At 40.9% G+C, this 14,448-nt stretch overlaps 2 protein-coding genes and 1 long non-coding RNA gene across 8 annotated transcripts in view; 2 read left to right on the top strand and 1 right to left on the bottom strand.

The window, feature by feature from the left end:
- Ergic2 (ERGIC and golgi 2) overlaps nucleotides 1-8,116 on the top strand; it is a 30,724-nt gene extending 22,608 nt beyond the window's left edge. For both annotated transcript variants that reach the window (XM_005072943.4, XM_040743662.1), the window contains exons 11-14: nucleotides 891-988; nucleotides 2,941-3,103; nucleotides 4,668-4,750; nucleotides 4,899-8,116. In XM_005072943.4, coding sequence (XP_005073000.1) covers nucleotides 891-988; nucleotides 2,941-3,103; nucleotides 4,668-4,750; nucleotides 4,899-4,961 — 407 coding nt within the window. In that variant the 3' untranslated portion in view covers nucleotides 4,962-8,116. The remainder of the gene's footprint in view (nucleotides 1-890; nucleotides 989-2,940; nucleotides 3,104-4,667; nucleotides 4,751-4,898) is intronic.
- Nucleotides 8,117-8,378: 262 nt separating this feature from the next.
- On the top strand, nucleotides 8,379-13,213 carry LOC121139712. Its single transcript, XR_005876629.1, has 2 exons — nucleotides 8,379-8,787; nucleotides 12,519-13,213. It is a non-coding gene; the product is annotated as an uncharacterized LOC121139712 (long non-coding RNA).
- The window catches only part of Far2 (fatty acyl-CoA reductase 2), a 103,340-nt gene continuing 98,239 nt past the window's right edge, over nucleotides 9,348-14,448 (bottom strand). For all 5 annotated transcript variants that reach the window (XM_040743658.1, XM_040743660.1, XM_021228903.2 and 2 more), the window contains exons 10-12: nucleotides 12,637-12,766; nucleotides 12,136-12,263; nucleotides 9,348-11,091 (exon numbers count right to left, since the gene is read on the bottom strand). In XM_040743658.1, the coding sequence (XP_040599592.1) occupies nucleotides 10,929-11,091; nucleotides 12,136-12,263; nucleotides 12,637-12,766 (421 nt within the window). In that variant the 3' untranslated portion in view covers nucleotides 9,348-10,928. The remainder of the gene's footprint in view (nucleotides 11,092-12,135; nucleotides 12,264-12,636; nucleotides 12,767-14,448) is intronic.

Raw genomic sequence — 14,448 nt, 5'->3', positions numbered from 1 at the left:
GAGCTTCCGTGAGCCCAGGTTAGTTGATTTTTGAGTTTCTTGTGATGTCCTTGACTCCTGGGTCCTATTGTCCTTCCTCCTCTCTTCAGCAGGATCCCTGAGCTTAGCCTAATGATTGGTTGTGGGTCTATGCATCTATTTCCACTAGCTGCTGGATGAAGCCTCTCTGATGACTGTTAGGCTAGGCACCAACCTATGAGTATAGCAGAATATTGTTTGGGATCATTTCACTGACTTTTTTTTCTCCAATCTGGGTTGTTTCTATCCTGGGTCTCTGGGTCCTGGTACTTCAGGCAATGTCAGGTAGACTCACTCTCTTGGCATGGATCCCAGGCTGGAGCAGTCATTGGTTGACCTCTCCTACAGTCTCTGTGCCACCTTTACCCCAGCACATCCCTTAGGCTGGACAGACTGTAGGTTGAAGGTTATATGGCTGGTTGTGTTGGTGTCCTGCTCCCTCTACTGGTAGTCTTGCCTAGTCACAGGAGATAACCAGTTTTTTTTTTTTTTCTTTCCCAGACAGGGTTTCTCTGTATTGTTTTGGAGGCTGTTCTGGAACTCGCTCTGTAGACCAGGCTGACCTCGAACTCACAGAGATCCGCCCGCCTCTGCCTCCCGAGTGCTGGGATTAAAGTCATCCGCCACCAGCTCCCAGCCTGATAACCAGTTCTTAAAATTATTAATACTAAGTCGTGCACGGGCACCCCCACACTTCTTGTGTCCTAAGTGGGACTTTGTTTTACCAAATACGAGTATATTATTTTCATCAGCTTTTCTTTCTTTTAAAATTGTTTATCTATTATATACTAAAGCAAATCTATTATATTTAATAGATTTGATAGTATTCTGTTGCTACCGGATTGATGAGGCCTATTTTGTTTTTATTACAGACAACCAGATGTTCCAATATTTCATTACAGTTGTGCCAACAAAGCTACATACATACAAGATTTCAGCTGACACCCATCAGTTCTCTGTGACAGAAAGGGTAAGTAGGTCCTAATTGCTAAGATGACTGAGGGAGGGATTTTTTATAGTCTCCAACTGCAAGATAAAACTGGAGATTCAGCAGGCACTTTCCTCCATGTAAAAATTTATGGACGTTTTGAAATGAATTAGCATTTTAAGCAAAAATGCATCAGAAATGGGTATTAATGTATATGTTCTAGAGTTAAAAAGATTTTTAAAAATTGTTGGCAAATTACAAATTAAATTACGATGACAAGTTACTTTGTGAATTTTGATTTGTAATAGTCTTCTGTATTGATGCAGGCAGCTTGTATCTGCCTCTCAGGTTTTCTGGTTTCAGCTTGTATCTGCCTCTCAGGTTTTCTGGTTTCTTTGTTAGTCTTTGTAAGTGTCCTCCCTGAGTGTGCACACTTCAGCTAGTCTGTCAGTGCAGTGGGTCTGGTTGGAAGAGTCCTCTCCAGCCTCAGGCAGATGGAGAGGAAGAACAGGTTTGAACAGTGTCTGTTCTAGGCTATATTTCCTTGTAAATGGAGTAGGAAATTGCTACTACTCAAAAGCTGGTGCCTAGACGAATTCCATGGCATGTGAGAGCTTTCTACTCCATTCTCCCTCATTGACGGTGCTGTAGGTGATCATAACTAAAGCCTCAGTAACAGTAGGGATCCCCTTAGTCTTTTGAATTATGTTATTTCACAGGGCAAGTGTTAAGTGTCTAACTTGTCAAATGGTTCAAGGAACAAACACAGGTGGTTATATATGTGTGTGTGTGTATACATATGCACAGTAACTAGGTAAGTCTGTGTTGTACTCTCCAACATTTCTACAAGGGTAGGAAGATGTTTCTCACCAGCAATATTGACAGACACCTGGGAAACATTGTATAGGTTGGCAAGGCTTTGGGGCAAAGCAAGCAAGTGTATAGGATTATAGGATTGCCATAGGCTATAGAGAGTCTGGCTACATTTCCAAACTGGTGTGTGCATTGCTTCTGTTACAGCTATCCCTGTATTAGAAACCCCTTTCCAAGACACGGTGGGAAAAGGAAAATACTGCATGTATAAGGTTGTTCATTGTGTTACTATAATGATAGATAACTAGAAACAGCTCAGGTTATAAATCTAACCTGCAGGGCATGCAACTGTAAAGTGAAGGATGATGTTCGAATGTGAAATTATCTTCAGGATATATTTGAAAATGCAAAATTAAATCTAAAAGAAAAAAATCCATGTGTAAGGGGTGTTTGCTATTGGTGACTTAAGTATTTATCATTGTATTTATTGAGTTTTACAGTGCAGGCTAGGAGAGGAGCTGGCTACCGTCAGTTTTGGGAGCTCAGTTGAATTATTACTAGTCTTCTTCAGTGTTAGTAGATGCTCTGATCCCCAAGATAGCTTGCTTTATTGTAGGTGGTCACAGGATTTCCCTGTCTTCGATATGATACTGAGTTTTTGTATGAATTCACTGCTGGAAACTTGATTGGTGACTCTTATGTAAGGTTCTCCATGTTAGTAATAGGGAGGGGCTTTTGACTGTACTCTGTGTGTGTTCCTAACGCTTGCAGTTTAATTTCAGCTTAGTAGAAATAAAATGACAAGAAGCAATTGCAAAGGAAGAATACAAGAGCACATTACAGTATAAACTTGGTTTTTCTTGGGTTAGTTGTAAGTGCACGAATAAGCTGGTGTGTTTAAGATGACCATTTCTAAACATAGGTAAGAAAAGCTCAGTCTGGGTGGTTCTGTTTTGTTTTTGAAACAGTGCTTTGCTTCCTAGTATGGGATTACAGATGTGATTCTTTGAAAAGTTTACCCTACGAGAACACTGGTCGTTGTCTCTGAAGCGCTTAAAGTCTAGGGCAGTTGGCCCTGAGAAGTGGGACGATATGTATACACCCCTTCCTTGGTTAGGCATGTGTATTAGTACCCACATGACATGTGTTGTGTTTCTTTCCCCCTCTCCCCTTCCTCTCAGGAGCGCATCATTAACCATGCTGCAGGCAGCCATGGAGTCTCTGGGATATTTATGAAATACGATCTCAGTTCTCTGATGGTGACAGTCACTGAGGAACACATGCCTTTCTGGCAGTTTTTTGTAAGACTCTGTGGTATTATTGGAGGAATCTTTTCAACAACAGGTTAACATTCATTTTTTTTTTTTTTGTCTAATTTCCTTTTATATTGTTTTGTTTGAGATAAGCTCTTACCTATGTGTCTCTTGCTGGGATTGTAGGCACAAGTGGCCAAGTCTTGCTTTCTTTACCTGGTTTCTGAACTTAAGATGTTGGGAAGATAGTTCACTGATGAATTATGCCATAGCTTTCTGAGGCCCTCACTTTCTCAAGGCCCAGCACATCACATACACACACACACACACACACACACACACACACACACACACACACACACACACAAAACATAAAATTATGCCTCTATTAAAAGACAGCAAGAAATATACACATTTTCATGTTTTAGTAATTAGAGACTTCTTTGAATTCTAAAGCTCTAAAATATATTTCCTATCCTGTAAGCACACCTTACAGGAAATTCATGGGATAATGTAAGGAAGATTGTGTGTCCTGGGTGTTAATCACAGACACAGTTAGAATGGTGTCTGTGTTGTACCATTGACTTGGTATTCCTTAGATAGTTCACCTACCATTTCTGAGGAAATGCGCAGAAAGCCTCACAGATGTAGATTCCCCTTGATTTTAAATGTCTTTCCCTGTATACTGTATGAAGTCATGTTTTGTGGCATTTCGATTATGTCAGAAATGCTTTTGGTTTTTTCCCCCGAGATTCTGGAATCTTTAGAGATCCATTTTCAGCACTTGGCTACTCTGAGTAAGAAAGTTATATTCTTGGAGCCCTGTGTTGTTTTGGTTCATATTTTAAAACAAGTGAACAGCTTTTTTTTTTTAAATTTAAATTAGAAACAAGCTTGCTTCACATATCAATTGCAGCTCCCTCTCCCTCCTCTCCCCCCAACCCCCCCTCAATCCCCCTAGCCCCCCACCCAATCCTGGCTCTGCTCTCCAGGGAGGGTGAGGCCCTTCATGGGGGATCTCCAGAGTCTGTCATATCATCCAGGGCAGGGCCTAGACTCTCCCCCATGTGTCTAGGCTGACTGAGTATTCCTCCATGTGGAATGGGCCCCAAAAGTCTTATTCGTATGCCAGGGGTAAATACTGATCTACTACCCGAGGCCCCAAAGATTGCCCAGGTCTCCTCACTGACACCCACATTCAGGGGGTTTGGATCAGTTCCATGCTGGCCTCTCAGCCGTCAGTCTGGGGTCCATGAGCTCCCCCTTGTTCAGGTCAGCTGTCTCTGTGGGTTTCACCAGCCCCCGGTCTCGACCCCTTTGCTCATCAGTCCTCCCTCTCTGCAGCTGGGTTCCAGGAGTTCAGTTCAGTTCAGTGTTTAGGTGGGCAGCTTTTCTTACACCGTTCTATTGTGCTTTATTTTAGTTCTTTAAACCTATGTTATTTGCAAATTTCTGTGAGAAAGTCCTGAAAAGGTTGTATCAGGGTTGTGAGTTACGTGTGTGACCTTTGATTTTGGTAAAACATGTATTTTTAAATTCAAGCCTCTCTAGTAGTCTCAGAGGCAACTGCAGGCTGCATTGCTGCTTTTTGTCTGCAGTATCTTATTCTAATTAGCAGTTTAATAGAAAATTTGATCTTACTTTATTCATTACAGGCATGCTACATGGAATTGGAAAATTTATAGTGGAAATAATTTGCTGTCGTTTCAGACTTGGATCCTACAAGCCCGTCCATTCTGTAAGTGATACTACTTATAGTGCTTGTCTCTAAGTCATGTTGTTGCTTCTCATTAAGTAAACGTACAAAGGGTGGCCCCCATAAAGCCTTGTGATCAGAGACGACACACACAGTAGAGCTAACAGTCTGGTCTTCTCCTCTCCCTTAGGTCCCCTTTGAAGATGGCCACACAGACAACCACTTACCTCTTTTAGAAAATAATACACATTAGTACCTCCTGGGTGGAGAAAAACTTTTTGCCTGAAACAAAATTCTTTTCTAATAATAAAATGTGCAATATATTCAAAGAAAAAATAATATGAGAACCCGGAAACATACTTATTTAAAAAAAATAAACAAAAAAAAAAAAGAAAAAAAACAGCCAAGGGAAAAAACAAACTGAAGTCGTCCTGTACATGTTGTGTCTGTTACAAATGTCCTAGAAGAAATTATGCAGCTAACGGAAAAGACGGCCCAGCCGGAGTGCCAGGTGAAGACGGCACCTCTGATACTCTCCCCGCAAACGAACAGCATGGAGAGCAGAGCCTGGAGGATGGAAGGGAAACCATTTTTTAAAGAAAAGGGCATTGATAAATGCAAATGTGTGCGTCCTTTTGTTTTTAAAAGATGTCAGAATAAAATATGTAAAACATACAGAAAACTAGTCTAGACTTTAAAAAACTGTAATCCGCTCACATGGTTAATAAAGGAAACAGGGACTGGCCCTGTGTTACAGCCATATGAATGTTAAGCCATATTGACAAGACCATGTTGCGCAGTCCTGGGTTCTGATGGAGCTGACTGCTTGCCTTTGAACTCCAGTCGCTGACTTCCTGACTGCTAACAGTTGATTCTTAGAAGATTAAGGTGAAGTTTCCCAAGGGCAGGGCAGGTATATAAGTGCTATGAAATGTAACAGGTATCACTCACAGCTTGTACATGAGACACTGCCCGGAGAAGAAAGCACAGTTTAAAAAGATACAAGTTACTAATCTGTGAAATACGGTATGCTTGTGAGGAGTGGGAAACAGGATAGCTTCAAGTGCTCTGTACAAGCATAGGCACAAGTATAAAACTGGACCAGGAACAATGTGCTGCCTTCAGGGCTCTGGGCAGAACTGATGAGGCTAAAATAACTTGAGGGAGTCCTGTCAGGTGCTGTTAACAACTGCCGAATTCGTGTGCCAACCAGTTTCCCTCCTGGGATTCTTAAGGGCAGAAGCATCAGTAATCCCCAGGGCAAAATCATCGAGGGAGAGACTGGGTTTCTGTCTGTCCTGTCAGACACAGGACTACACTGATTACGGTGGCTTAGAATGTGGCCTGTCACAAATCGGTGGTGTTTCAAGTGAATGTTTTTACAAATTAAAAAAAAGCTTTCTTGAAAGAGGGTAGGCCATCAGGCAGGGAGGAGATAGCAGCAAAACACTCAACATTTTGTAGAAAATTAAAATTTCCGGTTATAATATGTAGTCTTAAGAATTGAGGTTAACAGTGTAATAATGTTTTAAATTTTTTAAAAATAATCCAGGGAATTTCAAATAATGAATGAGTCTTCTCTGAGGTTCTTGTTTCCTTCGGATTTTTTGTTTGGTTGGGTTTGCTTTTCCCTTAAATTTTATAGTTGGGCTAGAAACAAAACATCTCTCCAGAAGAATTTTGTTAGGGAGAACTGGAATGTTGACCACTTGAGACTGAACGTTGCTTTTCCATCTTTATTGCTAGAAAATTCAGTCAGGTTTCAGGGAAGAAAATACTGATTTAGAATTATTTTCAGTATTATAATGTCTTTAAAAGATTTTAAGTTATTTTTAATTGTTTCCATGTTTTCTAAGTGCCACATTAAAATCTTACTGAGATGTATCTTTTCCATTAAAATTGACTGGGAATTTGTTTAAAACAAGATTTTCTTTGCCATTGATTTCCATTTCAAGAACTAAGACTTTAATTTTCAAATAGTCAGGGCCACATTTTTGTCAGTAAAAGAATGAAAATTGTGATCATCTGTTTGGGTGATGAAGGAAGTGCAACTAGGATTTGTGGAAAGAGCTTTTGGCATCACCAGGGTTTCCTTTCCAGGCCAGAAATCCCTCACTGACTTGCCAGTCAGTTTCCTTATGCCCGTGGATCCCTAGAGCCAGGATACCGAAGTTTCTATTCAGTAGTCTTTTTTGTTTTCTTCAGGGGTGTGTGTATGTGTGTGTTTGTGTTCTAGTATTTTAGACCTCATTTACTTGACATGTATTTTTTATACTGTTTGTATACCCTGATTATAAAGACAGTAAATAATTAGATGAATATACTACTGTAGTGTTTAAACCGTGACTGTCTACCTCCTGAGACTGCCTGGCTTGGGGTAGAATGACAGCTCTACTTGTTCTCAACTTAGATGGGTATTGGAATCTTTTCTTTTTTATCAGATGCACAGAAAGGCTGTATATTTCATTGTCATCAGAATCTGTGATCTGAAACAACTCACAGTCTAATGCATAAAATGTAGTATTTTGGTAGATGTGTTGTAATTCAAATGCCAGGAAGTAAATTTACATGTAACTCCTTTACTTCTAAATTGTTTACACTTGTACTCTAAATTTTTTCAGTGGTTTAAGAAATACATGATCCAGAGCCTTGAGATCCTTAAAATTTAATTTCAGCATGCCATTTAATCTTGTAGCCTTTCTTCTTGTTTAGGCTTCTCAGATCCTTTATAATACTTATCGGAATGGTCATGGAGCCTGATGTGGCATGCATCTGTAATCCCAGAGTGAGGAAAGCAGTGTCCCTTGGGCTCAGGCCAGCTAGTCTTGCTGAGTCAGCAAAACTCTAGGGTCAGTGAGACCCTATGTGAAAAAATAAACGAAAAATGACAGAGGAAGATGCCCAACATTGACTGCTGGCCTTAACACATGGGTACATATATAAACATGTACACAAATATGAACTATGAACATCCATGTACACCACACTGGCTCAAATGAGTGGGTCTGTAGACAGCTGACAAGATTGCAGTCAGTAAATCATATTGGTGTTTAGGGTCTTTAATACTACTCTAAAATTAGCTCTTTTCTGAGTGCAACTCCTCTGGGCTTTAGGTAATACCTTAAAAGAACCTAGGAGATTGGGGGGGGGAGAGGGAGTCAGGGAGGGAGAGAGATCTCTTTAATACAGGCTTGATGCCTAGCAGGCCTACATCTGTCACTGGTCATGCTGTGGAAATATTTTGGATTTGTTTTTTTAGAAATGTACAGGTCACTTGGATAGCTGTAAGATTTTTCTTCTGTCAGGTTGGGTGTTGGATTTGGTGTCCTGAATATTTTCAGCAATGCTGTGTCCCTGAGAAGTCCCTGCTTCCAGCTCTGGTTGCTATTAAAGTTAATTTTTTTTCTAGAGTGGCGTATGTTTATTCTGTTTCACGTCTCTGACCCTAGTACACAGTATTTCAGATAAAAGAGGAAGATGCTTAAACTGTTCCGAGCCAGAAGACATGGTTCTGCTTAGACTTATTCCAGGTAAGCACCATTTGCCATAGAAGTAGCCACACTTTGTCATAGAATATCCAAACTCAGTTATTGCTAGGCTGGTTTTATGAACTTTTTTAGCCATGTCTTTAAAGTTGATTGTAGGCAGTGCCTCTTTTTTTTTTTTTTTTTTTTTTTTTAAACACACTTCCCTGGACATAGGAACCAATACTGCTTTTCAGTGTCGTAAGGCAGCAGGACCACAGTTCTAGAGAGGTAGCCATGTGAGCCCTGTGAGCTTTAAGTTACTGATGATTTTGGAAACTAGATGGATCTGATTTAATTTTCATGTTCATTGTGTTACAATAACGCGATGTTTTCACAGTAAAGATGGTCCCCATAAGCTTATATTTGAATGCTTAGTCACCAGGGAGTGAAACTGAAAGGAATTGTGTCAACAGGGTGGGCTTTGAGGTTTCAAAAGCCCATTCCAGGCCCCCTTCTCTCTTCCCCTCTGCCTGCAGATTAGGGTATAACTCTCAGGTACTGCCCCTGCACCACGTTCCCTGCCTGATGATAATGGGCTGAGCCTCTGAAACTGTAAGTACATAAAAGGAAGCATTAAATACGAGAATTGCCTTTTTTGTGGTGTCTCTTCACGACAATGGAACAGTGACTAAGACAAATACTGCTTGGAAGTTCGCTGTGGCAAATTACTTAAATGAGCTTGAAGTGGTACTAGGTGAATACAGAAGTATGAGAAGTGTTTTTCTGAAGTGTCAGCGTTAGTTGCTTTAGTGACTGTCTGATCACTGTCATCGAGTATCCTGTGGGTAAAGACTAGACGTTACCAAGACTTCCTGTTTGTATGTTTTCACTAGCCTATAGTAATAGAATAGAATATAATGGTTCATGTTAGCATTTATTTTTCACATATATAGAAGACACAGGTTGTAATCATCCCTCCCTCTTACCAGGACTTCTTTTCAAGCATGCACCTTTATACTTTTAACTCTGCACCCAAGTAGGTTCCCCCCCATTGGCTGTACATATATTGGGATTCATGTAGTTAATTGGTCCTGGGGTGTACTTCTCAATGATGGGGAATTTCCTGGAGAGGGGTTGTAGGAAGAGGCAGTTAAAGAACACTGGGGACGGTCTGATACTTCAGACTTTTATTTAATCAGAAATCAAACTAATATTCAATCCCTGGAGTTTGGGATTAATGAAACAATGATCAAAAGGTAGTAAATTTTTAATTTTTTTTTTAAATCCAGTCCTGTGTCTTGAGTTCCTGTTACTATTGTATCCATACCTGGTGTCTTTCATGTGACTTAGAAGTGTCCTGCAGATGTCTCACACGGGGAACCCACAGGTGCTCGTAACAGAGTTGAGTTTTTTGTCTGGAGAGTAGTCCCTGACCTTAATCTGACTTGCAGAAACTGTACCAGAAAGGACTCTCCTAACATGTTCCTCATGGAACTGAGGAGAGGTTAGCACCGGGCACACTTGGGCCACCAGAATGTAAGCATACACATGATAACTGCTTGTTTGTAGTTTTCAGTGATTCTGTGGTGGTTACTTTTTGATCCCAAATGCCTTATTTGAATAATTCATGTTTTTAGCATGCAGAGATCCTGCAGTCCAGTCCAAATCTCAAATATGAGCAAAATTGGGGTGATGATTTGTAAATGTATTAAGGTTTTTATTTGTATTTAAAATATTTAAGCAAAAACTTCACTTTTTCTGTTTTTGAGCTCTGTACCTTATACCCTTAACGTGTAACTGGTTTGACTGAGGCACAAGGGGCCTCTGGTGCCACAGGAATGTGCTCTTCCCAACTCCACACATGCAGACAAGAACTAGAACTTAAAATTTTATTTGAAATTCTGCTTTCCTCACTGGCAAAGGTTGGAGGGTCTCCATTGTTCTAGTCTAGGAACTTCCCTCTCCCCATCAGCCTTTCTGGCTGAGGCCTGAGTGAAGGGCATGTAAATAGAAGGGCTTTGGCAACATCAATACTTGAGAAGGGAACTTGAGAGGGTTTTCAGGACAGTGGCAATTCAACAGTTTAGACTGGGGGATGTCAAATCATAAGAAGCTATAGATTTCAACTCATAGTACATAGGACTCCTGGTGCGTGTACAGTTAAGTTCATATTTGGTGTGTAATTATCTACACCATTTGTTCCTTTTAGGGTTAAGATTGTGGACACAGGTGAGAAACAGGGCAGATGTGAGTCTGCTTTTCCCATCTCCAGCCAGGACTCTAGTGTTCACTATAGTAGGCTAGGTCTATGGCATTGTGAGGATGTTGGGCTGCCCTCCTCTGTTCACCCTGGTTGGAAGCTTTTGCCTTGGCACTGAGCATGCTTTCCTGGTTAGTGCTGCTTTCTCTAGCCTGAGTAGGCTTGTGCCACGTTTTCTGCCATGTTCAGTAAGTTGAAATTAGTTGTGTCAGGAGGGGAAAGCTAAGTATAGGAGAAGGGATGCTCTCATACTTTGCATGTGGTAGTATAGAGTGATGGTGTCAAGACAGTGTGGAAGTTAGGTTTTCATGAGGCTGACTTTCCTCTCATTGAACCAAATTTTTAAAAAAATACAGCGAAGAAGTAGGAAAGAAGATGGGATGGCAAGTTTGACTGGAAGCTTGGCTGTGCTTCTTGTTACTTCCTAGTTTAAGACACAGTTTACTGACTTAGAGGTATCTGAGGTTCCAAATGATGGACTGGTAGAATGTTCTTAGACCTTGAGTGTGCTGGAGGCCCTAAAGTAGGAGATGAACTTATAGCAGAAGCTCACAATGAAGAACCAAATGTTCCGAGCCATCTGAGACCTTGCAATGAGGAGGCGCCAGATGATAAGAAACAGGGCAGTGTTAAAGAGGTAGTGAATGTTCCGGAGCCTGAGGAACAGAAACAAAAGCACAGTTAAGACAGCATCTCCACCCAGCTGTGTTACCTGAAATGTAAATGTGACCAGCAAATACCTAGTTTTTAGAGCTCCTGGCATGACTTGGTCTTCCTTGTTTTTTATGTCTTTTATTTCCTGTCCTTGAATAAATCATGTTTCCCTAGCTTGTTACTCTTCCTCCTATTTCTCTGTTTGGAGCTCTTTTTACAAGCATGATTCATGGAAGAATGTAACATTTTCAAAATATACTCTGATCTTTCAATATTGAAAATCCTCTCTCTGGCCAGTGAGATGGCAGAGTGAATAAATGCATCTTTGGAGCAAGTCTGAAACTTGAGTTGCATCTCATGTAAGGGTCAGATGAGGGAGTTGACTCCACAAAGTTGTCCCCTGACCTCCACATGCACTGTTGCATGCACATTTACACACCATGCACAAACACAGTTTTTAAAAGCCCTCACTCTTATTGGCTGGAGAGGAGTTAGTGAATTTTGCAGCCTGCTTTTCAAGTGTCCTCATTCTCGTCTGGCTATCTTTTCCACCGTTAATCACCTTGACTACAAACCTTAGTTTTTGCAGGAATCATGACCTGAAGTCATTAACTTGTTTGTCAGGGATTTTGACTAAAGGAAGGAGCTGTAAGAATGGAAGAGTAGTTACGTGGTTTTCCAGGTTATGTAGCATGATCTGTCTTTCAGGTATTCCTTAGGTCACACTGTGATAAGGCGTACAAGAAGCAGCAAACTTGGACTTAAGCCTGGCTCCAGTACTCATTTCTGCCAACAACATTCTTGTGCCCTAAGAACCTCGTGTGTTAATGGGTTAACAAAAAGAATACTGCTTCAGGAGTGCAGTGAGGTCTAAATTCAACGTTGTATATTATAGGATAGTTTGGAATGCAGGTTTTCTAATGCTCAAGAAGTGTGACTCCAACCTCAACAGGTACTGCATAAATGTTTTGCGATTTAATTCACACACGCAACCCAGTGTAAAGTCAGTCAACTGCAACAACTCATACACACCAAGGAATCCCTACCTTTTTAGATGTTGCTTTGCTTTGGGGATACCAGCCAGATCCTCTTTTAGTAGATACTTCTTAACTCCCAAAACGTAATTTTCAATGTATTCGAGCCAGTTCAACTGGCGCACGTCAAAGTTGAATACCTGCATAGTGAAAGATGTTACGGGCTTTGTGCTGTTGAGTAGTCACCTTGTTCAGTGTGGGTACCTGGAGCTCATCAGTATGACTAGCTTTGCTGTCCAGTGAGCCTCCAGAACCCACCCGTTTCAGCCTCCCCATCACTGGGTTGCCAAACATGCCCTACCCAGCAGCAGTGAAGGTTTAATCACAATCCACAGACTAGTTCTACTGCACTAAACTTGTTTCCTGTGAGTGCTGACACTGTCTGCTTTCCTTAGGAAAAGGTCATCTGCCTGTATACTCAATACTTCCCCATCAACATTACTGGTCACACAATTGTGAGTTCCCAGAGTGCACCATCCCAGAGGCGCTTGGTGGAGCCAGGGCCGCACTTACTCTCTGATCTTCAGGACTCAGCTCTGACAGAAGCATCTCCGTGTTGTTCGTGCTCCATTCCCAACTGTGGTTGATGAAATATTCCAGCATGGAAATGGTTCTCAGGAGGCGGTTCATGAGCTTCAACATCCTGAGGGAGAGACCACAAAGCTGGTGCAGTGCATCCTGCCCACTACCTCGTCCTCCACCGCAAGGGTGGCCCAGGATCATTAAGAAAGTGCAAGCCCTGGTGGGCTCACACAGTAACACCAGCACTCGGGAGGCTGAGGCAGGAAGACGTGAGATCAAGATCAGCCTGGACTACCTACTGAGACCTAGTAAAAGTCTTTCCTCGGTTTGTGGGTCACCTCCTTTGGCACAACAATAACAGTTTCCACTATCAAGCTTTTCTTTAATCTTTTGTACAAAAGTACCTTATCCCTTCATGTGAGTGCATCCTAGCAATCAGTCTAACAAATTGCTCATCCTCTCTAAAGTCTACTTGTACTAAAAGAGTTTATGCATGCCTATGAGTTAGACTTGCCATTTCTCCTCCCCACTTTCCATCTAATTCTGTTAATAAAGGAAAGAAACTGAATCTAACAGTGTCTGTCAGACCTTTTACAACCTCTTCTCCCAGACACCCATCCCCTTTCTCATCAGACGTTGCAAAACTGAGCAAGTTAGTTGCCTAAAAGGATTGCAGTTTTGTTTTGTCTTAACATTGAGGCAGATCTTTAGAAAGCTAATTTCTTTTTAATTACATGTTCTTAAATTTGTAAAAAAACAGCACCCCAGATCTTAGTATATAAACTTTTGGCAGAGTGTTGAAGCAAAAGCTAGCTGTAATTGATACTTATGAAGACAGACTTAATGTTAATAATCTACTCTGTTGGACACAGTGTTGGCATTTGTAGAAATACTGTCTTAGCTGATTTTTCATAACAACCTCTGCTCATATTTTTCAGAATATGGTTCATAAACTTTAAGTGGATTAGCATTTAAACTCCCATGTAGTTCTTACAACCCAGAGGAACCTCTGCTGTTGTAATCCCACTGCCCTGTGTCCATTTCTTCTGAGGGACTTTGTTTTCTAGCTCCATACTCAGAATATGAAACAGCTCACCTCTAGAAACCTCCCAGAATTGATGGATTTATTCACATTAACTTTACACAAAGGCTATTTTTTTTAATTATGAAGCTGTTGGCCTTGCTTGTTTCTTACTGGCTAGCTCTGACTTAAGTAATTACCCCATAATTGTTAATCTAAGTATGCCTCTTACCGGAGAGGTTTCCGGGCTTCCTACCCCAATGGTGTTACATCTCGACTCTCTTGTGTTTCTCCTTCCCAGAGTTCTCCTGGACTCCTAGTCCCTCCCATCTAGATTCCCTATAGGCTAGACAGTGCTTTATTGACATAAGACTTCCCCAACATCTCCTCTTTTCTGTTTAAACAAAAAGAAAGGTCTTAACTTTAACATAGTCAAATTGTATATAACAGAACAGTTATCAAGTAAGAACATAGTTACAATATTTTAGCAAGATTTAAAGAAAATATCTATCTCATTCTTGTGAGTCCAAAGTTCTGTATGTAGCTTATCTCTTATCATAACTAAGGAAAACTAATATTTAATATGCGTTGCATGTCTAATGAATATATATACATTTAAATCCAGTTTCAGGGCTTAGAGCAAAGGCTCAGCAGTTAAGAGCATTTGCTGTCTCAAAACCCCTATCTGGCAGCTCAAAACTGCATTTGATTCTACCTCTGTGGACGTGATGTCCTCTTTTGCTCTCCACAATACTCACACCAACTTGCATGTGCACATGTAC

The sequence above is a fragment of the Mesocricetus auratus genome, unplaced genomic scaffold (assembly GCF_017639785.1).
Source record: "Mesocricetus auratus isolate SY011 unplaced genomic scaffold, BCM_Maur_2.0 Super-Scaffold_100001, whole genome shotgun sequence".
NCBI classification, from domain to species: Eukaryota; Metazoa; Chordata; class Mammalia; order Rodentia; family Cricetidae; genus Mesocricetus; species Mesocricetus auratus.
The sequence above is the reverse complement of the archived record's forward strand: the minus strand, read 5'-3'. Positions and strand labels throughout refer to the sequence as shown.